A 27,719-nucleotide genomic window follows, 5' to 3' on the forward strand; every position below is an offset into this window, starting at 1 on the left:
CCCCTGGGACCAGTCCATGTGCATCACAAACGGCCCTCAAATTACGTTAACAATTAACGTCTTACACCACCAGAGAACACTTAAATAAGGCCAAGTAAAGCGAGAATAGTTACTTGTTCAAGTTTTTTATAAAGGGAGGAGTTGCCCCCCCCCCCCTTTTTTTTTATCCACGATGGTGGATTTTCCAAGATGGATTCTTCCTTTTTCTCGTCTCTTTTGCCGAGACATTTGGGTCCAAAGGAGCCACCCCCAATTCTACCACTTCTAAACTTGCATTCATAAAAAAGGGATGTGACAGGGGGAAAAAGGAAGCGGGCGGGGACGAGAAATTAGTTTATTGTTTTACTTGGCCTGCGAGTCAATATAAATGTACTGCTGTTTCATGAGTTGGACAAATTAAATATCTGTAGTAATAAAAATAATAATGTGTATTTATAAAGCGCACGTATCCACCAGTATTGGTGCTCAAGGCGCTACATCACTATTACCCTGCTCATTGGGCCAACGAAACATTCCAAAAACCGTATCAGCTCTCTGGGGAGTATACAGCTTGATGCTGCCATTTCGGCGCAAAGCAGCTAAATTCACTCACAACCTGTGGATTTTGCAAACCTTCAAAAACACTGGGTATGGCCGGAGGAAGAAGTCAATTATGCCACTTGGTAGCTTTACAAGACCATCTGCAGTGTTTATCCATTTTTAATGTCAAACATGGAAAGCGAAAGAGGACATCAAAGGAAAGGTTGCATGTGCACAAACAAAATAATAAGCCTCTGTACTGATGACGTCACCCTTTGATTACATGTGCACCTTCCTGTGGAGCCAGTGGGGGCCCACGGTCCACTCAGCACCATAGGAAAGCACACACGTCAACAAAGTGTGACGTTATATTTAAAGGTAACTGAAGCATTATGACTTTCAACAACATTGCTTGCAAACTTTCAATATAAAGTTGTGGTTAACTTAATTTCACAATTTTGTTTCTATGAAATGCAAGAAAAATATGTAACAAAGAAATCAAATCCACAAGGAGACATATGCTGAAGATAACCAACAGATACAGACTTCTACCAATTGAGTGCATACTTCCACATTTTTGCCACCCTACAAAAAATGCACTATTTGTACACACCGACAACTGCGTTTTGCACAATGCGCAAAAAAAGCAACTGGTATATGTACGTCAATGATATGTTGGGGCATCGTTAAAAAGTTACTTCAAAAAGGTAGTAGAAAAATATCTTTGGGCAAAGATCGTTTGTGAAAGCGGTTTAAGTATAACATGGGTCTATGATGCCATTGTATCAAAACAAAGGGGGATATTTCTACTGCAGTTATTCAGTTTGTTTGGATATACAACTTTAAAAATCTACAAACTGTACAAATGAGGGGATTGAAAAAGCCATGATTTCCCCATTTCCACTGCGACAGACGGCACACAATTAACTTCATTTTGGAAATATTCTGGAGATGGGTATTCGTAACGATCCTTTACAAAAAAAAGAGCACACCATACCTACACCATATTAGATAATTCTGCCACAGCAGTGTAGAGTACTACAGCTAATTAATCCACTACGCAATCTTTTTTGTCAAGTCTGGGTCAAAGTCCATGGCCAAAATATAATTTTTAAAAAAACCTGAGTGATTTTTCAAAAATACAGATGGATGTTATTTTATAAGGTTTGCCATGACATCGCCCTGTAAACGTTTCCCATAATTTCACTGATGTGTATGAAATATGTCCTTACCCATTAGCACATGGGCTACACTGTATTACATTGTGTTTAAACCATTGTTAAAAGTGTGGATTCGGAACTTCGAATCTGTTACGCTTGTCACAAAGTGTGGATTCGGAACTTCGAATCTGTTATGCTGGTCACAAAGTGTGGATTCGGAACTTCGAATCTGTTATGCTGGTCACAAAGTGTGGATTCGGAACTTTGAATCTGTTACGCGGGTCACAAAGTGTGGATTCGGAACGAAGAATCTTTAGTAAAGTGTGGATTCGGAATTACGAATCCACACTTTGAACACGTCGGACAATTGTTCTCCATAACGAGCATTAATAGGACCGTATGCGTGGAAATTTCCTTCCGAAATTACTAATGCATCTTCCCTGTCAGATTCTCCGCCGTCACTGCAAAACCCACTTCGAGTCAGAAAGAAATCATCGTCTGAACTATCCACATGCCGACGGAAGGAGCCAAGAAAAATGTTGCAACCTGACGCCACTTTTTTCTTCATATATCATCTCAATGAAGGTCATTCATTGCAAAAATGATGATCAGACATGAATCTGGGACTGAGAAATATTTCCAATGTTGTTAGGAAAAACTTGGAAAATTTTCTTGACTCTCCATAGACTTAGTACACAATCGCGGAAGTGGCGTCAGGTTGCAACATTTTTCCCAAGTCTTTTCATCTCCACTCACTGTTAATGCCAATACTTCTTTTGACGCAATGGTTTAAGTCGAAGAATACACTCGCAAGTGTGAATTCTTAATTTACGAATTCACTCTCACTCGGCGCTAATTACAAATCCACACTTCCTCGTGTATTCTCCTTAACTTATTCACTTGATGAATTTATAAACTTTACAAGTGCTAGGGTGCATTTAGGCGTTACGGGAAGAAGTAGGCAGGGCTGTTTTGAGGCGATACAGTGACTAGTGGGTTAAAGCTCAAGCAAAAACATGTACAGCTACACCGTTGCAGCAATCAAGAGGCTTCAGAGAGCTTTGCGGTGGTACTCGGGCGGCGCCGTCTCGTAATCCCCAGCACTGAAGAGGCTGGAGGAGTTCTTGTGCAGGTATTTCATGAAGTCTTGCAGGTGGGTCAGCAGGAGCTGGACACTCTTCTCATCAAGAGGGGTGTAGGCCAACAGGCTGCCCAGCTTCACTGCAATGGAGGAAAACAATGTGTGGCTTTAGACAATGGTGTAGGCGCTCCATGTACATGAATAGTAATAACATTTCAGATGACATTGTTGATTTTATGGCACTTCCCTCATGGCCATGGCCTAGCGTTTAAGAGCACCGGACTCATGCTCTGGTGTTTCAGAGGCAACAGTGGCGTGGGTTCGAGCCCGGGCCTGGACACTTGTGCCCTTGAGCAAGGCACTTAACCATTATTGCTTCATCCTTCGGATGGGACGTTAAGCCGGAGGTCCCGTGTGTTGTATAAGGCCTAACGCACGTAAAAGAACCCAGTAACACTTATCACTAAGAGAAGGGGTTTGCCCCGGTGTTTCTGGCCTAGTTATACTCCCTTGTGGAAGTCCTTAGGAGAAGAACCAACCAAGTACCTCATAGTCAGTGATGCTTCAGTGGTAAATGGCGATATTTGGGCACACTTCTAATATAAACCAGTTCCCACCCCATCTACTTTCAGAATTCAGAATATAAAAGAGGGCGTAGCCTGTCTCACTCTCCAACTGGTGCATAAGCCAAACCCCACCTTCCCATCTCCCGTGCCGAATCTAAACTCGCCAAATTCAGATACATAGATGCCAATCTCAGACCTTGACTAAACTTGCTAAGTCCTGACTCACCGAGTCCAAATTTGAAATGCAGACCAATAAGATCTTAAGTCTTTTTTTTTTGCAAAGACATTGTCTAGGACTTTGGACTGACTGCAGTAATTTGAAGGAAGTCGTACATTTTGAGGTGTTTCATATAGTATCTTTAGGATCCATGATGTCTTATTTTAGGGGGGGGGGGGGGCTTTGCCAAGAATGAGCAGGAAATATCTTTACCAAAAAGTCTGAGGAGATGGTGTGCCCCATAGATTTTACTTAACGGTTCATCTGGTCGACTGGATAGAATCTGCACAAAAAAAAATTTAACAAAATATATTAGTGGTATTGTTTCCAAACAAGACATAGAGACATTGTTCAATAGCACAATACGTATGGCGGTATGGGCCATACCTACCCGCATACCTTCGCTGTTGAACGTTCGGGATGCGCGATACGGACGGCACACCAAGCATCCCTACCGCGCATGTGCGCAAAGGACGCATACCAAGATTGCGGACGGCGAGTGAGTGAACGGGCGACTTTGCCTCCAAGATTTTTGTCTTTTTTCTTCTGTACATTGGGTTTTACATCAGAATATGTACATCAGAATCGTCAAAAATCTTCAACTAGGGAAGAAAGAAGCGCCTTTCTTTTTAATGTGTTCGTTCAGCACCAACTGATTTGCATATTGTAGGCTAGCCGGGTGAGGGCGCTGTTCACGCTTCATACAGTACGTGTGGGTGCATAGCGCGAGGCTACTGTTTATGTTAGTGGCTGACCATCGATCATCGGACCACTAATGTCGAATGCCTTGACCAAGGCTAGAATATTGAAGGATCTGGAATGGTTAGGGTTTAATATACTTTACTTCCACAAATCATGCAATTTAATAACCAGGTAATTCAAAAAATACTACAAACAACTTTCAGGAGGGGTGCGTTTTGCTTTCTCACCTCGGCGTACTGTGGTCTCTCATACTTATACAGCAGTTGCGTGCCAAGCATGACGTTGAAGTACTCTCTCAGGCCTTGCGTTACTTCCAATATGGCACTCTCTCTGAAGAAAAAAAAGAAAAAAAAGAAGAATAAAACAAATTAAATTTCAGTCAATTCACAAATAACAGGAGATGAATGATATAAGATTCGAGGCTTTGCATGGTGGAGTATCGGTATCGTTTCGGTTTGCGGTAACACCATGTGGTAACAACTACTGCTTAGAAGAGTTTTAGTTCTGAAAAGAACTTGTCCTGCTTATTATCAACTTTCGCTAAGTAGTTTTTGTTCTGATAAGAACAGTCCTGCTTTAAGTTCTAAAAAAGAAGAAAACAACTTAAATTTCAGTCAATTCACAAATAACAGGAGATGAATGATATAAGATTTAAGTTCTAAAAGAACTTGTCTGGACTGAAATTTAAATTGAGACCAAAGACAAGTTCTTTTAGAACTTAACGCAGGACAGTTCTTATCAGAACAAAAACTACTTAGCGATAGTTGATAATAAGCAGGACAAGTTCTTTTCAGAGCTAAATATCTTCTAAGCAATAGTTATTACCACATGGTGTTACCGCAAACCGAAACGATAGAGATGAATGATGTAACACTTTTAACATACCTTGTGAGTTGACTTGGGATCAGAGGACTTATTCACTTGTGGCGTAAATGTGATCTCTTGTCAGTTATCACAATAACCTCACATTATTATATTTATTATTAATATTTATTCAGCCAAATTGCAAGATACAACAAGCAATCCACAAAGGTAAACAAAACTAAACAAAAACAACCCAATCCAAGCTGGCCAGGATTGACAAAAGTATAATAAAACACTGTGACTCGAAAGCCTGTCAATCCTACTACAAAACTGGTACAGATAATACCTTAACCCAACCTTCCCAAATCTATCAAAATCCACCCCCCCCCACCCCCATTTTTTGGAGATTTGGGCTGGCAAGCCATGAGTACCAAGTCCATCAAAATCCACCTGTAGCAATGGTGGATTTGGTCCTGAAGCATTATGCGAAGCAGAATCAGTGATGGATTTCGGCAGACTTGGTACTGTTCTTAGTAAAACTCAGTACGGAGTTAGGGTTTAAGATGTCCGTTTATTTTTCCGCATTTTAGAGCAAAACTCAAAGCAATTTGTTAGAGCCTTTCCATACACATTCTTACACTTATCTTAGGGTTTTTTCTTATCGCCAACTTCAAACATGTGAAACAATCTTAACACCCTAGACATTTCTGTTAAAACCTTCTCTATTCCTCCAAAAGTTTGGAGGGTTTAGAAGGCTAAGAGACGATGATGGTCATGATTCTGTAACTTGCTATGCTGGGAAATCTAAAAAAGTATTTTAGATAAAAGAATCTCACAAAGAACATCTCAAGTTAAACGGCAAGCCGTTGGATCAAAGAGTTTGTTTTAAATGCCAAAGAATCTAACATAAAGCGTTCTAAGAAATTGTGGTCAACCAAATTTTATAGGACATCCCAAGGACCATAAAGTTGACAATGAATGACTATGGGCCGTTATGGTTGAAAGGTGTATCTAAAGCATTTTTTAACACCCCCCCCCCCCCAAAAAGGAGATTGTGAACATCTGCGCTTACTTGGCTGGTGTGATGTCTTTCTTTGATTTCTTATGTTTGACGTAATCATCCAGGACGGAGTCCACTGTGTTCTTGGCTGGTAAATGAAGTAACTGGAGGCAAAAAAACACCCAAATTATGGATTTTAGCGGTTAAATTCATGGTCTTCCAACTAAAGAGTTCAGAGGTCAATGCCCAACCCCTTTGATATTTTGCAACCTTCCTACAAAAGAGTGTCAAAATTGTTTAGCATCGTTATGACAAACTGTTGAAGCCTTTATATAAAATGCAATCCATGAAAATATAGGCTGGGGAATCAGGAACAGTAGCAATACAACTGGTCGTTCCATAAACTTGGGGTCCATTTATTCCTGTGTCCGTGTTATATCCGACATCTATAATGAAATAATTCTGATGATTTCATCTAATACAGTTGTCCTCAAAGAGTGATTCTGAATAGCAAACTACCTACCCAACAAATAAAAATCATTTGAAGTCATTCTCAATGATACTTGAATAAGGGAATAAATGTGTGCTCCGTAGGTTTTAATCACTCTGTTTAAGACCGCTTAGAGTCTGGGTGCTGATAATTACCCGAGCCGGAGGCGAGGGTAATCATCAGCACCCAGACTCTAAGCGGTCTTAAACAGAGTGATTAATACCGACCGAGCACATATTTATTCCCATTCATAAATACCTTTTCGGTCAAAAAAATATAATATTTTGGTCAAAACATCCTGATTTTGTTCAACAAGTTCACTTCATGCTTTTTGAAACATCCCTCTAGCTAAATAATGGAGTGTTCAGCTGGCGATTAAAATGTAAACAACCCTTTTATGGAGATTGACGCGCGTGTGGCACGTTCTGTGCAAAACGCACCTGGGGCGTTGCGTTTTGAATTTAGAACTATAAAATTCTGACTCACTGGTAGTGTTGCGCATGCCTACGTGAGGACTGTGAACGTTCAACCAATGAAACGTTAAAAGGCACCGGATTTCATGGGAGTCCAAATTTCATGTGCCACTGGAAAAGTGTTTAAGACCAGCCAGCCATGTCTTTATCGTCCGTTTAAGACCGGCCACGTGACGGGCTCTTGACCAATAGGAATGCCTAAACTGTCTTAGGTATTTATGAATGGCAAATTACAACAAAGTACCAAGGTAACACTTTGGACCCTAAATTTATTGAATGACCCAAATATGAAGAAAAAAAGGTCAATACAGACTTCATGACAAACCCAGTCAGCCAGAAAACAATATGCTGGTCCTTCGGGTCAAGCAAACCAAAACAAAATCTGACGAATTTCCTCCCCAAATACGGAAATATAATAAGTAGAGACAATTCTCTTACCATCTTCTGTCTTGTGATGAGATCCCAGTCATCCACTAAGATTGGCTTCAGCTCATCGTGTATCTTGACCTTGATCTCAACCTTGTTCACAAACGAATCCTCCTGAAATCAATTATGGTTTTTTGGCAAGTTTTGTTCTACTTCATGTCACTGTGTTTATGGAGCAAAACATCATGAAGTTACAATTTCTTGATAAAATGGAAGTTAGATATAAAACTGTTTTAACAACAAATACCAGGGTGCATTAGATGAGTTTTTCATACCTCCCACAAATTTGACCTTAAAAAACAATCCGCGACTGAAAAACGATATATTTTACTGACCCGCAATTCAATTACTCAATCATTTAATGAAACAATCTTCAGTCAATGAATCAATAAATCTCCAATAAACTGACACAGTTGCTTGAACTGTTCTCTGATCAATAAACCACCTGCTCAATCCATTAACCAATCTTCAATCAATGAATCAGATAATCAATTGATCATCATTCATCATTAGCCTAATTCAATCCACTGCTGGATGAAGGCCTCTCCACTAACTTTCCATGCTTTTCGATGCCTTGCCAGTTGTTTCCATTTCTTCCCTATGAAATCAGAGATTTCATCTCGCCATCTCTTAGGCTGTCTTCCTCTTCGCCTCTTCAATGATAATGGCGTCCAATCCGTTACTTTCAGGGTCCATCTGTGGTTGTCTCTTCTCATGACATGTCCTGCCCAACTCCACTTTTTCTTTTTGCTCTCAACTATTATGTCTTGCACCCCTGTCTTTCTTCTAAGATCTTCGTTCCTTATTCAGTCTCTCTTTGTGACCCCAATCATTATTCTTTCCATTGCCCGTACGGTGACTCGCAATTTTTGCTCTGATTTCTTTGAAGGTGCCCAAGTCTCAATTGATCGCCTCCAATAAACTGATCAATGAACTGATGAATTTTTGACTGACTTACATTCTCCACTGTAGCATCGGCACGTGCTCTCTTTTTCCTGGGGGGTTCTGGTGTCGGTGTGCTGCTGGCTGACTCGACAGAAGGTACTGCTGGAGACAAAACGCACAACGTACACGTATGACAACTAGCCAGCGAGTAATCATCCAAAAACATTGTGTTTTTGAAAAATGTTGTGTGTTAAAACTTCAAATTCAATTCAATTATTCCTCACTGGTTTTCACATGCTATTATCCCCTGCTTAAGCATCATTGCATAATCGAGAAGTGCCCGGCACTGACAGGAATGTTCACCCTAAAAGGGATTGGGAAAGGCTGCAGCTGGCTGCAGCTGTTTAAGACCGCAGTTAGCCAATGCGCGCAAATGCTATCCGAAAACTTTCCCATAGAAATGCACACATTCCGTACCGGATGTGATTTCTTTTTCATTGCGGATCATGTGGACAAATTTGAGCGTCGCATTGTATGCAATTTGACCCATCGTGAATTCGAAATGGAGCCTGAGCAAGTGACGAGAATCGAACATTTACAAAACAAATACATATGTTTTACAGATTTTCCTATATTATTACGCTTTTCAACGAAAAAAAAAGCATTTAGGAATGGGAGTATAAAAAAAGAGTGATGACTCAGTTGTAATGGCCGTTTCAAACTTTGCAGGGTCGTGGCCGTGGTGACTTAAGTGCAGTTCACAGGTCACGCAAAATCCAACCAATCAGAAGCGTGAATTCATCAGCGTATCCCAGCGAAAGCCCATACCTGTCTCTGTTTTGGTCCTCTTGGAGGCAGGCTTCTCAGCAGACGGCGTGGGTGCACGCTCCCTCTCCTTCTCTCTGTCTTTCTCCTTGTCTTTCTCTGCTTCCTTGGGCTTGTCTGTCTTCTGTTTCTGGGCCCTCGCTCGCTTTGCTTTGCTGCAAAAGGAAAAATCATACTCCGTTCTGAAGCAGAGGGTTCAGTGACTGTTAGGTGCATCTGTCGAAACATCTTAAGGTGCTGATTAGTAGAAAATGTATGTACATTGCAATTAGCAATGATCAGCTGGAACCAGTTTACAAGGATACGCATCAAATCATTATTCAGTTGGTAACCTGGTGTTTTGGTTTTTTTTGCTAAGCCAATACTTTCTGTGGTTAGCAGATTTTCCGTGTTCAGCAGCTCCACAAATTTGGCTTGCAATGAGCTCAGTCAAAATTGTACACTGTAAGCGTAACTGTGACAGCTTCCAATTGTCTGTGCTATCCTGACAGAAAAAGTAGTAGAATAAAAAATTATATACTACTGGATTGCTTTTTGTAGGATACAAGATATATATATTGCATGAGCTAAAACAATATTGCATGAGTCAATGAGGAGTGCAATATTGTTACAGCCAGTGCAATATATTCTTGTATGCACCGAAAATAAGCCATCCAATGGAAATTAATAGTTACCTTTCAGTGTCTATTGATTAAGCAGGACGTAGCTTGCGAGGTCGTCATGACCTCTTCATTCAACGTTGTGGCTAAATCCCTCCGCTCACGTGACCACCTTTGGGGCGGTCACGTGACCATCCCAAAGGTGGTCACGTGAGCGGAGTGATGTAGCCACAATGCTGAATGCAGAGGTCATGACCTCGCAAGCTACGTCCTGCTTAATCCATAGACTCTGAAAGGTAACTATTAATTTCTATGTCAATATGACAGAGTCTAATATTAGTCTACATGCTGCTAAGCCATGCAATATTATTGTTATTTATATCAAACTGACTTGATCCGAAAGAAAGAAATATGAAGATGCTGTCTAGTAATAATCGCCGACTGTTTTCCTTAATTTCATTTTAGCATTACCTTGGAGCTTCGAAAGTACCCGCAAGCTAGGCTTTTCCAGCATCTCACAATCCGTCAGTATAGGGGCGGTAGATTCTTCTCGGCCAGAAACGCTCGCAGAATATTTATGTCATCTTGATTGCTATCAAGGTATTTTCAGCATCTTTAGTTCTCAAATTTCGTTGAATTATTCTTCGCTAATTGAATCTCGCACTGCTCGAAGCTGCCATTTTTGTTGTTTACAAACAGTGCGTATACCCTGCATGCGACAGTGCGCTCTGTTGACTGGTTGACAACTGTGACTTTATACTCTCTTGGTTGAGCAGGAACCAGTGAAATGCGCTTTGATACCATAAAATGTCGACACAATACCAAAAGCCATATTGCATAGTCTTCCCAGTACTTTTTCCTGAAAGTGGACGATACGCTGATTTATTTCTACTACTTGGAAGTCTGATATAATAATAGTTCACCGCACATGATGGAACAACAGCTTCAATATATGATTGTTAAAGCTAGGTTCTATAATTTGATAGGTTTGAATCAACTGATAATCGATGATGCTCAGCAACTGATACTCACGCTTGGTGGGCCTGGAAAAGCTCTTTTTGTTTCTGTAGGTTGGCTTCGTTAAATTTCAGCGCTCGACTCTCCGGAACCCATTCGTCCCAACTAATGATGAATTATTGAAGGGAAAACACAATGTTAACACTTGTGATAATCAGCACAACATCTAAAAACATCTTACATAAAATATGTGGCAAAGAAATCCTTGATCTGGAATATTGTGTGCTCACAAATATATTAAGCAGTTTGAAGGACTTACAAAAGTTTGTCAATTCTGAAAACTGCAAGTACATGTTCAGCAGTTTCTTAACCCTAACTTCCAGTCCTTCTGATTTGAGGCGTGTGATTGCACCCCCACGTCATCGCACACCTAAAAGCTTCCCGAGAAGTGTGAATAATTGCACGCCTGAATTTCCTTGGACCACAGAATCACACACCTAGAAAAACCACACGCCTAGAAAAATCCAGGTGTGCATTTTTCCACACGCCTGTGATTTTCAAACCAGAAGGACTGAACTCCCTAGGCATTTTTGCTAGGATGCAACCTCAATCCTGCAAAATCCTCCAACTGCCTTCATGTAAAAATTGCATACTGAAATTTTACTTACTTTTTATTCCAGCCATTGTAGTGTATGTAGTACTTGATTGTTTTGTCTTTCACGACCGACTTTACACACTGAATAAACAAAAACACAGAAAACTGATTGTAGCAAAAACTGTGTTGAAGAATGTTTTATAACGAGTATTCAGAATATACATGTACATTTACCACCAAACCCATAATTTGGCATTCAAAGGAATCACTTACTTTTGCTTCATACAGCAGTGGCCCATGGAAACAAAGAACTCTTTCCCCTGAAACAAAGAAAGAAAGAAACTAAATCAAAACCTTGAGTCAGAAAAAGTATCGCCTTGCAGTCCAGGTAGTCCAGTAAATTGGCCACATTTTATATAGGCCCCCTAGCCCTGGTGGACTCCCTTTCCTCCCTACGTTACGGAGGGAGTCCTGGGTAAAAAGTCCTCAAAACCGAACGAAAACATTTCTGACCAATAATTTCAATATTTTTACCTTGTTGGAGAAGCTAATTTTTACGTTGTAGTATTCTATGTGTCCTTATCTGTTGGGCTGATGGGTTCAGAAATTCCATATTCGATGCTGACCGACCTTAATCTGGAAAATAAACTCGAAAGCAACGTTAAACTTGTACGTGTTTGTAGACTCTTTTCATCAGTTTCTCACCGCCGAGTCTATTCTAGTCGTACATGATGTACGTCTGTGCAGCGTGTAGTCTGGTTCCCTAGACCGGACAATTATTCTCGACGCTCATATCACGTCTGGTCCGGGGGCCAGACTATGCAGCATGAATATGCAGTGCGCACGTGCGATTTGCTTAGTAACCACCCTCATACGCACGCGCACTTACTTGAAGGCGCGGTCCCTAATCCAATGACCGAGCGTGTTTTCGCGCCAGTTACCAGAAACACGTTTCGGCTTTGGTCATTGGTTGAGCGTTTTCGCGACATCGGTTGACTGGAGTGACGTCACGGTTCCAACCAAAACTAAACAAATGAGGGCGCTAGCGTGCTTACGCGCTTTCGTATGCACGTACATTGTACATGACGTACGACTCTGGAATAAACTGATGAAAAGAGACTACAAACACGTACAAGTTTAACGCTGCTGTAGACTTTATTTTCAGGCATGCAACTGGAAGTTGTACAAAAAAGAGGAAATTCAAATTTTTCCAAGACTTTGTGCAGTGTTTTTCTATTTTCAATGGCACACATGTGAAGTACAAAAAGAGGAAATCAGCTGATCCGAGGAAAAGTTGCATGCCTGTATTTTCCTGATTAACGTCAGTCAGCATCGAATATGGAATTCCTGAACCCATCAGCCCAACTGATAAGGACACATAGAGTATGCAGGCGTGAAATAAGCTTCTATAACGAGGTAAAACATAACAAGGAGCAACTATAGAATGCAGGGCCACGCCGAAGCAAGGTTTTTTATTTTGCCTGGAGGCGTGGATGGAATAGGAGTATAGTAATAGATATGCAAACCTGCAAAAAAGTGCTAAGTAGAGGAATGCACTGCACTTGTCTTCAAAGCTTCTCATGAAGGATCGGAAGGGAGGGCGTGCTTGTAAATGTGTTGGGGGCACTGTCTGGAGCGGCGGAGGCGCGGAGTCTTGGAGTCGCAGAATCGCGGAGACGCGGGGCACTGGAGTGGCGGAGGCGCGGAGTCGCGGAGTCGCAGCTGAGACGCGTACCGATAGAGGGCGCAATTCTCGGCAGAATCTTTTTGAGAACGAAGCATCCATATCCATTTTAAATGGGCGGGCCAATTAGGAAGGGAGGAGGGCGACAGGGCACTGTCTGGAGTCGCGGAGGCGCGGAGTCGGGGAGTCGCAGAGTCACTTTAATTGGGCGGGCCAATTAGGAAGGGGGGGGACGGCGACGGGGCACTGTCTGGAGTCGCGGAGGCGCGGAGTCGGGGAGTCGCAGAGTCACTTTAATTGGGCGGGCCAATTAGGAAGGGGGGGAGGGCGACGGGGCACTGTCTGGAGTCGCGGAGGCGCGGAGTCGCTTTAATTGGGCGCGCAAATTAGGAAGGGGGGGGGGGGAGGGCGACGGGGCACTGTCTCTCAGTGGTGGAGGCGCGGAGTCGCGGAGTCGCAGAGACGCGCACCGATAGAGGGCGCAATTTTCTGCGGCTCCACGACTCCACGATCGATTTTCAGAGGTAGGTCGACTGCGGTTCCACGCCTCCACGCAGCCGTACGGAGGCGCGGATGTAGAGTAAAGTGGCCCTGCATTCTATAGTTGTACCCATAACAAAACTCTGGTAAAAATGTTGGGTGGTTTCATGTAGAGAATTCTTGCCCTGGACGTTAGTCGTATTGCAATGAAGACTTCGTCCAACCTGGGCTAATAGGCCCCCCTACATGCCCTATGGGGCTAGAGTTACTCAAGCTACATTCTTTCCAACAAATAATGTGATTCACTGATTGGTGAAAATTATTTTTTAATTTCATTGTTAATGTTAATGACGAATTTAGGACAAAATGCACCTGTGACCTGACAATAAATGAGCAAAAAATAATTTGTAAAGCATACACACTTTAGTATCGTACGGCGAATGAACAATGACGGACGGATAGTGTACAACACGTATGTACGGAACGTACACACGCATGACATTGACACGTGTTGTGCACTATCCGTCCGTCATTGTTCATTCGCCGTACGCGCGCTGCAGCGCTGGTACATAGTCGAAATGCTCATTCCATCTTTTGGCATTTCTTGAGCTCATGACACAAGGATTTGTATTTCCTTGAAATGTACATCGAAGATATTAATTCCGTTACATAATTCACACCCCAATTAAAAGAAATAGACCCCCGAAAAGTAAAACTCTAACAAAACAAACCTTCAGCAAACTTCGTCTTGGGTGGCGCCATGTTGGAAATTTACCGTCTCGTTCAATACTACAAAATGTTTCAAGTAAACAACATTAAAATAAAAATAGTACACGTCTCCATTTAATCAGTTTTGAATATAAAAGAGTAATTAAGAGAAAACTATGTTATTTCCTCAGGTAATGTATGTATTTTTGGCGAGTTAATTTCCTTTGTAAATATTTTTTATTTGTTATTGAAATGTGACAGATATGCCATGCGTACGTGCAGATGACCGTTTTAGCCGATTTTCGGCTAACTTTGACTGAATTTTTGTAAAAAAAACGAGTTTGACAGAAATATTGACAGAATGGATTTTTGGTAGATTTCTGGCAGAATTGCAAACATGGATATTTGAAAGAAAAACGTAGCAAATTTGAAGAAAAATGGTACATTTGTTTGAAAAAGCTTCAATCTTTTTCAAACAAACCCTTGCATAATGGGACACGCTGGCTGGTCTGGGTGCTGAGGTTCAAAGGGAACCGGACTTTATCGTGACGCAACTGCGTTTTATAGCCTGAAATGTACGCAATTTCATAACATCTTTATGTTACTATAGATTGTTTATAAAGTAAATCGAACCTTGATTTAGGCAATACTACAACATCTAAATGTGATTTTAAGTGTTTATAACGTATTTCGAGTAATTCTGAGGAATTTAGCAGATTTTTGATGAATCTGACAGATTTTTGAATTGCATTTAGCAGAATTTGGCCATGATCTTACGGTCACCTGCCTGGTGCGTTGATAGCTGCTGATCGGCGATCCTCCTCGTAGCTAGCTTTCCTCTCGCTCACCCAGCTGATTTGCACATGGCATGGTGCCGGGTGAAGGGTGAATAAAATGTAATGAACTTGGGCGAAAGTCCACTTACAGGCCCCGCTTTAGTTTTGGCACATCTATTGATTAGTATTATTTGGGATAGCTATTGCCTTCCGACGTCGACCATGGATGATGGTGGGGCACTGGGGCTTAGCTTGAAATTTCCAGCTTTCTAAATTCTAGGCTCATCATGCATGGGGAGACCGGCGAATCTCCCAATGTCATGAGCCTAGAACTTAGAAGTAAAGCTAGAAATTTCAAACTAGGTGGGGCTCAGACTGGGACCTGGAGTGCTCTGAAAGGTTTCGATCCAGCTCGGACCCAAACCAACTCGGACCCAAGCCAACTCGGACCCATGCTAACTCGGACCCACTACCAACTCGGACCCATGCCAACTTGGACCCACTACCAACTCGGACCCACGACCAACTCGGACCCACTACCAACTCGGACCCACAACCAACTCGGACCCACTACAAACTCGGACCCATGCGTGACCAACTCGGACCCATCGTTTTCAATCATTCGACATCGTTTTCAATCATTAATTTCATAAAGTTTGTCCACTTCTCATCTGTTATTACAGTGATGCTGTTTAGTATAAATTTTCATTGTAATTGTAAGGTAAATTATCTCATATCTGTATTGCAGCAGTATAACATTTTTGTCGTTGTAAAGCGCATTGAAATGCTATTTTGAAATACGCTTTAAAAGTGTAATTAATTATTTATTATTTTTATTTGTTTCCATTAAAACATATTGCGCTTTAAAAGTTTAACCAATTATTTATTTTCATTAAAACATATTAATTGACATCGTTCACACCATCTTGCTAAATTTAACAGCAATTTATTTCGTTTTAATCCAAACTTCAACGTAATGAGTATACAAATTAAGAACAGGGCTGATCTTCATAGGAAAATATAATTGGAAAATATGGGGCATTAAAACATAAACACTTTCAAACATAACATTTTTAACTAAATAAATATAAGTAAACATTATAAGTCAATAAATAAAATAAATAAGATATAAAAACGAAGTCTATTCTAATCTCCATTTTAAAAGAAACACATAAACACCATTGCATACACTGCAAGAAAAACGAAGGTTCCATTTTAAACAAAAACGTTAAATAAAAAAAAGTATAAAAGTTAATCGGATTCGTAAAAAAAACACCACAAAATTTCAAAGCCAGCATGTGAATTAAAAATGATCAAGTTTAATCCCCTACAAATAGATGCAATGTCAATCATCAAAAAGGAGTATTGGAGCTCTGGGAAGATTTTCCTTCAAGGCCTTACAGGTAGCTGCCTGTATGTTCCACCATGATGTTCCACGGGGGAAAAAAGTTAAATCAAAAAATTATTAAAAGTTAAACAGATTCATAAAAAAATCCCACAAAATTCAAAGCCAGCATGTGAATTAAAAAACCAAACAATTACATGAAATGAAAGGCCTAAATAGTTATTTCAAATTAATAACTTTCTCACTGAAACAAAATGTGCCACTTAAAACCACTTGTTACACGACACAAAGGCCTGCAAAAACAAACAAGTAATTTATTTTTTACTGAAAATTATAATCCTTTGAATTTCGTTTGGAAAAGAAAATCGAGATTTTGAAAAAGCACGTATATATCAAGTTGTACAAATGACATACGATATGCCTAACCTATACTATATGCTATGAATACCTCTTGGTTTAGCTTCACAGGTCACGGTTTCAAAAAGCTAAGCACGTTTATAGTTTCATGACGTTCAAAACGATAAACGTTTAGCATCAGTATTTACTATACGCATCATAAAATAGCGCTCCACACAGCGGCAATACAAGAAAACAAAACTAAAAGCCCCATTCTGCCCAATGTATTTTTTACAGAATATCTTTACTATAATTATAAGCACTAACGTTAAGATTACCTATAAATATAATCTCTGAAACTAATGATTGAGTCATTGTTGGCAGGCCCGTAGGAAGCTAACATTTATTGGTCAGGCTCATCTCAGGGCAGGGAGCTCAGTTGATGCGAGAGCGCGTAGCGCGAAGCCCTAACGGCGTGGGGTTCGGGGCCCGCTTAAGGGCCCCGAGAAAATTTGGATTCCAGACGCTCTGTGGTGCGATCTGAGGCAATTTCTGACCACTTTAACCTTTTTTTGAGCTATCATCATTTAAACATCATTTTCAAGTTTGGAGTCAATTATCTTTTTATATATATTTTTTTTTGCGTGAGAAATCCCATGTCGGCGTTAAAGCATGAGAATAACCTGAAATGTGTGAGTCTTACGCTCAATGTGTTAGAGTTGGCAGGCCTGCTGAGGCAGATCCAGGATTTGACCCAATCCCTCCCAAATGTAACCAAAAGCCACTCCCCCCAACAATATGCATGTATACAGGGAATTTTATTCTTCGTAATTTGTACAAGACACATTTTGGAGCTCGGCACATCTGCAAGTTTAACCAGTATATGTCACTTGATGAACTTCACGTAAATCGTCAAAATTAATTCGTCAAAATTAATTCGTCAAAATTTAGCCTATCGTAGTAAAAAGTTTTGGACATTTGCTCATCGCAAAACTTTTTTGGGATCTAGATGCTCTGTAGTGCAATCTGAGGCATTTCCTGGCCACTTTCCCCTGACTTTTTGAATGAAATGTATTCGTGTTTTAGTGGGTGGGTCATCAAAGATGATAAATTACATCACAAGCATCACATCAAAACTGTAGCTTGACTCTCTTTCTAGATTTGTGCTCTTTAGCTTGATCCATGATTGTGTTTACAGGGAAAGGGCGTAATCATACATGTCGCCATGCACTACACGTTAAGTTAAATGGAATTTAACCATGAATTTTAGTTTTCCTCAGACTTGTACTTGTGTTTTCTTAAAAAGAAGTGGTTTTCTAGCTGAGAAAATAGCAAGGAAGAACCGGTATTGTGCAAGCAAAATTCAGGGAATAATCCGTTGATACTAAATATCGTGTTGGAAAATTCCAAAATCATTTCAAGAAAGTTGCCGCCGTGAATCAGAGTTTATGAAGGGACGGAAAGTGGGATTTGCTATCAGCATCAACAGGGCCGTTCCTCATTCTTTACCTTATGGGATGTGAATCAAATTGGAGGACGAGAGGCTCTGCGGGCTGATGTATTTTTAGAAATTTAATTCACCGGTATGGATACCAGTGTACGTACATGATTGAACTGCCGAGTGTATTTGTTAAGTATTTTTTTTTCTAAAAAAAAACATCAGCTCGCAGAGTCTCTCCTCCTCCAATTGATTCACATCCCATCAGGTAAAGAATGACGAACGGTCTTGTTGATAGCAAATCCCACTTTCCGTCCCTTCATAAACTCTGATTCACAGCGGTAATTACTTTCTTTGAATGATTTTGGAATTTTCCAACAAGATATTAACTTCAACGGATTATTCCCTGAATTTTGCTTGCACAAAACCGGTTCTTCCTTGCAATTTTCTCATTTAGAAAACCACTTCTTTTTAAGAAAACACAAGTACTAGTCTGAGGACAACTAAAATTCATGGTGGCGGCCAATCGCCATTCCGTTTAACTTAACATGTAGGCCTAGTGGCGACATGTATGATTACGCCCTTTCCCTTTAAACACAAACACAAAAACAGAACAAAACGCAAAAACAACACAAGAAAAATTTGGGGGAGGGCAACAGGGGCCAACCCCCCCCCCCCAAAAAAAAATGGAACCCATTTTTTTTTCAGTGTCGTCGCAATAGAGGCAGGTACTGCATACACCAACATATTTTCGTTTAAAAAAATGGTTAAAGTGGTCAGAAATTGCCTCAGATCGCACCACAGAGCATCTAGAAACCAAAAAAAAAAAATCCACCCTTGGGGCCATGCAAGGCCTTAATGGTATACATTAAAAAAGAAAGAAGATATGCCTGTTATTATTGGTACGGCCATAGCCGTACCTGCCTTACCGCTTCCTACGGCCTTGATTGTTGGGTCTGAGTTGGTCGTGCTTGGGTCCGAGTTGGTAGTGGGTCCGAGTTGGTCGTGGGTCCGAGTTGGTCGTGGGTCCGAGTTGGTTGTGGGTCCGAGTTGGTAGTGGGTCCGAGTTGGTAGTGGGTCCGAGTTGGCGTGGGTCCGAGTTGGCATGGGTCCGACTTGGCATGGGTCCGACTTGGTTTGGGTCCGAGTTGACCTGATACCCTCTGGGACATGCAAAACTAAATCAGGCCAACTTTACTCACTCTTTAGCCAGCAAATTTCTCCAAAAATTCCATTGGGCTGGGCATTGAATATTTTGATCAATTCTAGTAACAGGTCTGACACGTTTTTTTCCCTAATTTTGAAAAGTAGGCCTATCTTTCAGGAGAAAATGTGAACACTTTTCATAGTTGATGCCATGCAAATTGTCGCGCTTTTGTGCATTTGTGGTACGTTGCAGTATGGGCATCGCCAGGATTTTTTCCGGGGGGGGGGGGGGGGGGGGGCAAAGCAAATTTTTCCCAAAAATTCCTTAACTTGTTCATTATATTCTCAATTTAGCATTCTTCCGAGCGTGAGCAGGGGAGCATTTGCCCTACCCCCCCCCCCCCCAACTCAAATTAACAGCAAATGGCTTCGCACCTCTTTTTCCTTTTTTTGTTTGTTTGTTTTCTTTTTCCTTTTTTTTTCGGGGGGGGGGGCAAGCGCTTGCCCCCCCCCCCCCCTCGCAACGCCCATGTGCATGAACGGGAACATCATAGAAAGGATGGCTCATCATAAAACGACTTTTGCCAAGTTGGGCTGCTTCTGAGCAGTGAGATGAGCTGTCCATCAGTGCAGCTTCTAGAGCAGTAGTGGGAGATTGCACAAACAGATGCAGGAGAAGAAGGACAGGAGATGTGCACATCAGTGCATTGCTGAAAGGGAGGCAGTAGGTGCACAAAGCCACAGGGAGACGCATTGTTATGTTATACAATCAACTGCACACCACAAAAAGCAGACCAATTTGGCTGAAGGAGGTCTTGAACTGGTGTTTTGAAATCAATGGTGCTCAGTCATCCATGACTTGCATAATTTCACTGTGGTCAATGGGCCAAGTCTGGCTGGACTAGGGGTCCTAAAGTTTATGAGTACAGTAAACTATCATTAGTTAACTGTTATCTCTGAACTCAGTTTTTTTCTCTGTTCATGTGTACATGTATTTCTCTCAGCAGACTAGCTGCAGACCACCATGGCTTTAGCAGGCACCCGAGTCATTGAGCTAGCAGGCCTGGCCCCTTCTCCGTTTGCCGGTATGGTCCTGGCCTGGCGACTTTGGGGCAAAAGTGGTCCGTGTTGACCGCGTCATGCGCATCCCGTTTACCACAGACCGTCTTTCCCGTGGCAAGCAGTCCATCTCCCTCGACTTGAAGAAGGCTGAAGGGGTCCAGGTCTTCAGAAGAATGTGCAAGAAGGCAGATGTGCTGATTGAACCATACAGACCAGGTAAAAACCCACTGACCAAATGGTAACTCCAGAGTTTACAAGATGGTGGGGGAGGGCGTTGGCAAAGATGTTCAAAGCCCGGATATTTGCAGAGGGTGGCTGAGATGTTCAAGTCGGCACATATCAGACATGCAGATCAACTGATTTCGTCTGTTTTCACTTCCCTTGTATGCCTTTGAAAAATGGTGAAAAAACTTTAAAATAAACACTTTATAAGTCTTGTAAAGTTGGAATTTCCTCTTTTTTTTTATGACTTCCAAGTTGCACGCCTGACATACATGTATAGACCACAGGCCTACAATTAACTGATACTTGCAATGTAATGTTTCAGGAAAGTAATTACTGGATTTTGTATTATTTAGTGATAAGTCTGATGAAAGGCGTGGCTTTATTCACCCCCAACTGATCGAAGAGTCTTCATAAATCATACTGAGACTAATGAAAAATATACAAATAATTTTTTTTTAAATTTACGAAGCAATCTTTCTACCGCACTTCAGCTAACAAAATTCTCTGTGAGGCAATATTATGGTCCTGACTATTCTTCTTGGAAATGTACAAAACATAATGCACACAGCTCAATTATTTTCACAGGTGTAATGGAAAAGATGGGCCTGGGACCCCAAGTGTTAATGAAGGACAACCCCGGGTTAATTTATGCAAGAATGACTGGGTTTGGCCAATCAGGGCCCTACAAGCAAATGGCCGGACACGACATCAACTACATTGGACTCTCAGGTATTAACACAAAACAACCTGAAATTCAAAATGCCGATGGTATGATATTTATCAAATTTTGGAGTGAACATGGACTCTCAAGGCCAACACAAGAATTTCATGTTGAAAGTGCAAGACCCCTGAAAACTTTTGGAGTTTCTCAGTGTTTCCTATAATATGTATAACAACCCGCAAACACATAATCTTTGTTCTTGTCAACAAACTTCAAACCTGCTCTAATTACTTTTACCAAGTACATTTATGGTCTGCAGCCGAAAATTGGAGTCTCCAAATGAAATAAATTAGTTTGTGTGCATTGTCAAAGCAGTCATGTCTGTGGTTTGTCTTGCCCCCAAATTTTTGTATTGATCAAATGTTGACCCTTCAGTTATACTCCCACAAAACCTGACAAAGTTGTCTCCACTTCTATGTACGCGTATGGGATACGTACGCAGCTCGGAAAAAGTTACTTGTCATTTCGCATGGTTATTTCGTCTGGCAGGCTATGGGCAATCTGAATTCACATCAGAATGTTGAGATGTTTATATGTGGGTTTGGTGAGATAGCCACACAAATGTTGATGTGAAAAACGATCTAGTTTTTCCGAGTCGTGCGTATCCGCACCATTATTGCCCAGCGTATCCAGTTGCTGGATCTGAAAGGGTTCAAATCAACCCTACCCAACCGACCCTGCCCTTCCTCGATCTCAATTTAAGCAGGCATGAGATTTTTCAGACTTTTGTCTCAAATCAGACCTTTTGAATCTGAGAGAAAGACATAAGTATGCATCTTTCAGAAATGCATCTCTCAGGCCTTTTCATCCAACTTTCAGACCTTTAATTTAAATTGACAATCCATTTCTAATTTAATGTAAGACATTTACACTACTAGTAAGCATGTCGTGGGTCCGAGTCTTTCAGAGAAGAAAGCACTCATGATGTTACGATTGTGTCGGTGAAGGTAAAAACCTAAAATATATTGTTTTTTGTAAATTGTTCGGTGTATTTCCTAACTTTGGATTTAAGTTTCACCCCATATCCCAATCTTTCATGTCCTGCCCACAGGGGTTCTGTCATTCTTTGGTCGTAAAGGTGACAAGCCTGTTCCGCCGGTCAACATCATGGGGGACTTTGCCGGGGGTGGATTGATCTGTGCCCTGGTATCACCATGGCGCTGCTAGAGAGAACAAGGTCTGGCAAGGGTCAAATCATCGATGCCAACATGGTAGGTTTAGCTAACAGACTTCGGCTAAACAAAACGTTTGTTTGGTTGATAGTCACAGTCATGAAATAAAGCAACAACCACAAACAAAGTTAGAGTGAGTAACAGCAACTACATGTAGTTGGACAAGTAGACCTAGGAAAGAACTTAGTAATTCAGTAGAGCCGTTTGGGTATCATTTCTGATTTCAAATTTCATACAAAAACTATGCCGTCGCCACTTTTGGCTATGACTTTCATAAGCGAGAGAGTTTTTCATTGTTTAATTGCCAAATTACAATCACTAAACGGTCTGCAAAGGGAAACTGACTAGGACCAGAAATGTGGTCTTTCCCTGTGTCGGTTGTTTGATTATTTGTAATAAAGGCATTTGGAATATGGCTTTTTGAGTAGTAAACCCTGAACTGCAACACTGACAAATTTTAAGACTGCTAATAGCACTGGAAGGCCAGTTGGTAGAGGGCCGGTAAGATTTTTTTATTCCAGTCTGATGTCAAATTTGACTACAATTTCAATTTTCCTGAATTGATTTTCCAGGTTGAAGGTTCAGCCTATGTCAGCTCTTTCCTCTGGACAACCAGAGGGTTTGGCGCGACTGGTGAGGAGCGGGGAACCGGTCTAATAGGAGACTGGTGCCCCTTCTACGACACCTATGAGACATCAGATGGCAAGTTCATGGCAGTTGGAGCTTTGGAGCCACAGTTTTATAGCGAGCTGTTGAAAGGTAAAAATGGATCAGTCAATCTATTTCAACTTTTATTATTCCAACTTCAGATAGCGACATTACATTTTCTCTGACAGCAACTGCATGGGGTCAGATTGAGTAACATGAAGAAGTATTGGCCTGACAACAAATTTATGGAATTTATTTCTTTCTTCTTACTAATTGCACAAAGTCCCCAAAATGCACTTTGCAAAAGCCTAAGAAGTAAGAATGCCTTTTAAGTAAAAACTTGAAATCAGTACCTTTATGTTTTGAGAAAAGAATAGAATCTTACTATTTCTTCAGGTCTAGGATTGGCAGAGACGGACCTCCCTCCACAAGAAGATCGGGAAGACTGGCCTTCCTCCAAGAAAGTCATCGGCGAAATCTTTGCCAGCAAAACCCAGGCGGAGTGGTGCCGTATATTCGACGGCACCGACGCCTGCGTGAGTCCAGTGCTGACGGGAGACGAGGCACCAGACCACCCTCACAACAAGTCTCGGAATGCATTTTTGCGGTCGGAGGGCATGGATGAGGGCATGGAGCCCGGCCCAGCGCCCCAACTGTCCAGGACACCGGCTGTTGTGCAGAGTACCAGGCAGACGGCGGTAGGCACTGACACCAGGACAGTGCTTCTGGAGGCAGGACTGAGTGAGGAAGAGATCACCAATCTGAGGGAGAAGGGGGTGGTCTGGGATGAGACACACCAGTCCAAACTGTGAGCTTATGGTGGCTTGGAACAATTCAATGTGCATGGTGATTGGCAGATATTGGGACGCTCTGATGCACTGTAATAATTGGTCTTTTGATAATGAGGAATATGGGTGCAAGCCTGTAAATAGGCCAAAAATCTGTCCGCCGAGCTCATGAATAAAAGTTATACCCTCAAAATATTCTATATTAGAGACTTTTGAGAGCCATACAATTGGGGAATTGAAGAGATATGGTAATGAATCTCTGGCCTGGACTTGGGGCTTCCAATTCTGAGCATTTTGGATGCTATTGGGCTCGAGAGTGGCGCTATTTTGCCATGTTGTGGAGGGATCATTTTTCAAGATGGCTACTTTTCTGCTTTGGGGAAAATAGGGGTCGTCTTCTTTGGGTGAGAATATCTCGGAAAGTCAATGGTCAACCCACCAAAAAAATGAAAAGAAATGAAAGATGTCACATTGATCATCATTTTCCTGTGCAGCTTGAATACCTGTGAGAGTTCTGAGTATTTTTAAAAGAATTTTGAAGTATGCGCATTTAGCACTAGTGTCTATGGGATTTTTTTTGCAGGGTTGCACCCATATGTGTCAGAGTTGTTATCAAATAAAGAGCGCCCTCAATGAGGAGGTCCTTCTTCCTCTGTGATATGTACGAGTAGACACTTTGTACTTTCATTGTCACTGAATTTGAACAACAAAACGCGTCTCTGATTTGCTAAAAAATCAGTCTCAAGTCAAGGTTCATCTCTTGAAACTACACCTTCATGTACATATGCATTCTTTTATTCCAGTTATAATGCCAATAAGGGAGGCCTGCATGAACAGTGCCACCAAGTGTCAGATAGTGTCCAGGCCAATCCGTCTTGAACAATGCCCCTTGTGTCATATCACGTCCAGCCTCCGCAAACCCTTTTAGAATCTTGGCAGCTGATAAATTTCACCCCCCCCCCCCCAAAAAAATCTTAAACAATGTCGATTATGGAAATAAGCGATTTATAGGCACAACTCCCATACGAAATCCTTAATGCCAGTAGTCAAGTCAGTGCCATTCATTATAGAAATTCCTTTGTCATTGTTCATCCCCGTCACCTGACCCCTGGACCCTGCTTAACTTTATCAATTCCAACACTGACTCTGTTAATCCTAAAGAGATTCAATGTATTATGATTAAGATCTACAAACTAAAACAGTTTTTGACTGTTGCCATGAATGATGATTTGAATATCGTCATCGTCATGGCAATATTATTGCTCTGCCTAAGTTTATGGTAACTCGGTGATTTTTTTTCTATCCGGTTCGTAAGTGTATGCGTCATACGCATGCGCATTGGCAGAAAATGCATAGCTCTGAGGACACCCAGCCTTCCTGCTACATCCAGCTCCAATGCTACTGTGTGTAGTGGACATGGTGTAAGTTAAAATGACGTTGCACTTACGAACCGGATTTAGTGGGTACATGTATTTGTAGTTGGATTTGAATAGTTGTGTAGAGTTGTATCCCATATTTTTAATTGTGTTCAATTGAGTCATAATGTTTTAAATTGTTCAGTGTATTGATTATGTCAGGGTAAAATTATATTTTTTATTATGTCTTGTATTAAACAACAAAGCTTGATAAGAATACTTCAACCAATTTTGCTGAAATACAAAGTCTTTTAAATATTGAGGGGACTATTGAATAAAAAGATATCTATCCAATTTGCGTGCAGTGTATATTAACTTTGTTAAAGGGAATATACATCATTTGCTTTTGCTGTAATTTTCAGAAATGGATGGAATTGGGGGGTTGGAAATATAAAGCAAATATAGTTTCACTGACTTTTGGAGGTTTTGGGTTCGAAAATGCTATAAAAACCAAGAAAAACGATCATTTCCTGTAGTCTGGTTCCCCTGACTCCATATAGAAGAAACAGAGCAGTTTACATACATTGGGGAATTGTAAGGTCAGGGAACCAGTCTAGCTGGCCCGTACCCGTTCATAGGTTTGTAATCGATTGCAAACAAGTGCAATGGTCAATTGGGGCCTGTATTTGAAAAAAAAGCCAGTTGTTTCCAACGCTGATCGGCCGATCAGTGTTGGAAATTGATACAAAAATACCACTTTTCTTGAAAATGACAGTATACCAGGTGCCATAATTTTACAGGATGCTTTAGACTGTCATTTACCAACATCCTATTAAGGTATTTCGCAAAAACTTGGTAGTTTATTTCTCGATGTTTGCAAATGTTGTATATTCCCTTTAATGCTATTGGAAAAGAGAATCTTAAAAAAATATTCGGGCAAAAATGCCACCGTAGTAATACAAATCACACTCCCCCCCCCCCCCCCCCCCCCCACCAAAAAAAAGAAGGAAAAAAATCAAGTTTTTCAGTTATCTTAAATAAAATGGTACTTTTTTGCCAGGTATTTCATGCCTACAAAAGGATAGACATTCTGAATTGACAAGACAGATGTACAGTCGACTCTCGTTAGTACAAACACTGTTAATACAAATTTGGTTATAGCAAACACAAAGCCTTGGTCCCGACTGTGCATTTATGTGCACAATGAATGCGACTGATGTTCCTCTTAATACAAAATTCTGATATAACAAACAATTTGGCTTGGTCCGAACGAGTTGGTATTGTTGATAGCGAGAGCGACTGTAGAAACAATAGGATTGTACATGATCCAGAAAAAAAGAAAAACCTAACTTCAGGGTCAAGGGGAATACCTAAAAATACATAAACATTTAAGAACCAAATGCTTTAACCTTAACTCCCTAATGTCTTTTACTAAGAACTGGACCAAGTCCATGAAAATCCATCAATCACTGTGCGTCCAATACCAAAAAAAGTACATGACATAATGGAATCCACCACTGACGCACTGGATATTGATGGACTTAGTACACATGGCTTATATGACAATAGCAGTACAGCAAGCTAGGCAATATTCAAGCGGATACCCCTAGCACTGCTTCAGGCCTTCAGACCCAAGTCCATCACACTCCATCAATATTTCGTCACACCAGGCCTACTGGACCAAGTCCCCCCAAATCCACCAAAATGGTGGATGGATTTTGATGGAGTTGGGGTGGTTAGGGTTAAAGCATCACACACTATCAAGAAAGCATCGGACAAAACGTTTTGTATGGGAAAGGCATCATTGGTTTATTTCCATTCAATTCCAAGTAAAAATAAAAAAATTCAAACAACACTGAAAAACACCCCAGCTGTTCAACCATTTCCACTTTTAACTTTTGCATCCTTCACACTTGCCTTTTTTTTTACTAAAAAATAACCGATTACAAGAAAAAAAGGAATAGAAAAAGAGGGACAGGGTCTCATTTTACAAAGTGGGCTTAAAGGAGGCGTTATTATACAAGAGGAATTTAATACTACACTTATGATTTACACATATAAATTGTTTTTTCAAGGCTGGAAGAAATAAACAGCATGCAAAATGAATCGGTAAAATACAACTCGTCTTAAGCATGGTGACTAGCACAGATCACAACCTAGAACTAGAAGCAGAAACCATTTATTTTTAAAACTTATCCTCCATTTTAAAAGACTGAACTCGTCAATTAACTACATTTATAATGCACAACCTTTATCAACAAAATTAGATGGCATTGCAGGACTTTTCTCAAGAGGCAAACTTACAAACGGATTACATTTGAATCAAATTCCTGATAATTTTTGTTGTCTGTTCATCCTGAAAAAAAAAAATTGGAAAAAAACCCAAAATCTTGCATTGACAATTGTAAAAATGGATCTAATCACAAACTTCTTTAGGTTTTGTATTGTGATCGAAAAACTTGAACTTAACAGAAAACAAATTAAGAAAGGCAAATTTTGCAACTCGCACTTTCACCACTTCAGAACTAAAAGAAAA

General features: G+C 40.9%; 2 protein-coding genes across 7 annotated transcripts; one reads left to right on the forward strand and one right to left on the reverse strand.

Moving 5' to 3' along the window:
• Positions 1-2,504: 2,504 nt before the first annotated feature.
• On the reverse strand, positions 2,505-14,298 carry LOC119741244 (mortality factor 4-like protein 1). 6 transcript variants are annotated; one of them, XM_038216993.1, is made up of 11 exons: positions 14,195-14,298; positions 11,573-11,619; positions 11,373-11,440; positions 10,780-10,869; positions 9,152-9,330; positions 8,397-8,482; positions 7,451-7,531; positions 6,122-6,213; positions 4,473-4,575; positions 3,757-3,826; positions 2,505-2,900 (listed from the first exon to the last, which is right to left on the reverse strand). In XM_038216993.1, the coding sequence occupies exons 1-11, from the start codon at positions 14,223-14,225 to the stop codon at positions 2,731-2,733; spliced, it is 1,017 nt and encodes a 338-aa protein (XP_038072921.1). In that variant the 5' UTR covers positions 14,226-14,298; the 3' UTR covers positions 2,505-2,730. The 6 variants fall into 6 exon arrangements, with proteins under 6 accessions (XP_038072921.1, XP_038072920.1, XP_038072919.1 ...); XM_038216992.1 differs by having other exon boundaries at positions 8,397-8,485; XM_038216991.1 differs by having other exon boundaries at positions 2,506-2,900; positions 7,451-7,552.
• Positions 14,299-15,039: 741 nt separating this feature from the next.
• Positions 15,040-24,176, forward strand: LOC119741586 (alpha-methylacyl-CoA racemase-like; the record flags this gene model as incomplete). Its single annotated transcript, XM_038217396.1, is given in 8 exon segments — positions 15,040-15,056; positions 20,217-20,311; positions 20,313-20,490; positions 21,085-21,228; positions 22,272-22,361; positions 22,364-22,431; positions 22,965-23,151; positions 23,437-24,176. Coding segments are annotated over 7 exon segments (1,158 nt in total). The 5' UTR covers positions 15,040-15,056; positions 20,217-20,236.
• Positions 24,177-27,719: the final 3,543 nt, after the last annotated feature.

The sequence above is a fragment of the Patiria miniata genome, unplaced genomic scaffold (genome assembly GCF_015706575.1).
Source record: "Patiria miniata isolate m_02_andy unplaced genomic scaffold, ASM1570657v1 HiC_scaffold_5, whole genome shotgun sequence".
NCBI classification, from domain to species: Eukaryota; Metazoa; Echinodermata; class Asteroidea; order Valvatida; family Asterinidae; genus Patiria; species Patiria miniata.

What these genes read in the sequence shown, in the direction of transcription:
- LOC119741244 (XM_038216990.1), bottom strand. Translation starts at nt 14,225, where the DNA reads ATGGCGCCACCCAAGACGAAGTTTGCTGAAG. An exon ending in CACTGCTGTATGAAGCAAAA is followed by an intron (nt 11,441 to 11,572) that starts GTAAGTGATTCC and finishes TTGTTTATTCAG; the next exon opens with TGTGTAAAGTCGGTCGTGAA. An exon ending in GAGGACCAAAACAGAGACAG is followed by an intron (nt 8,486 to 9,151) that starts GTATGGGCTTTC and finishes TTTTGTCTCCAG; the next exon opens with CAGTACCTTCTGTCGAGTCA.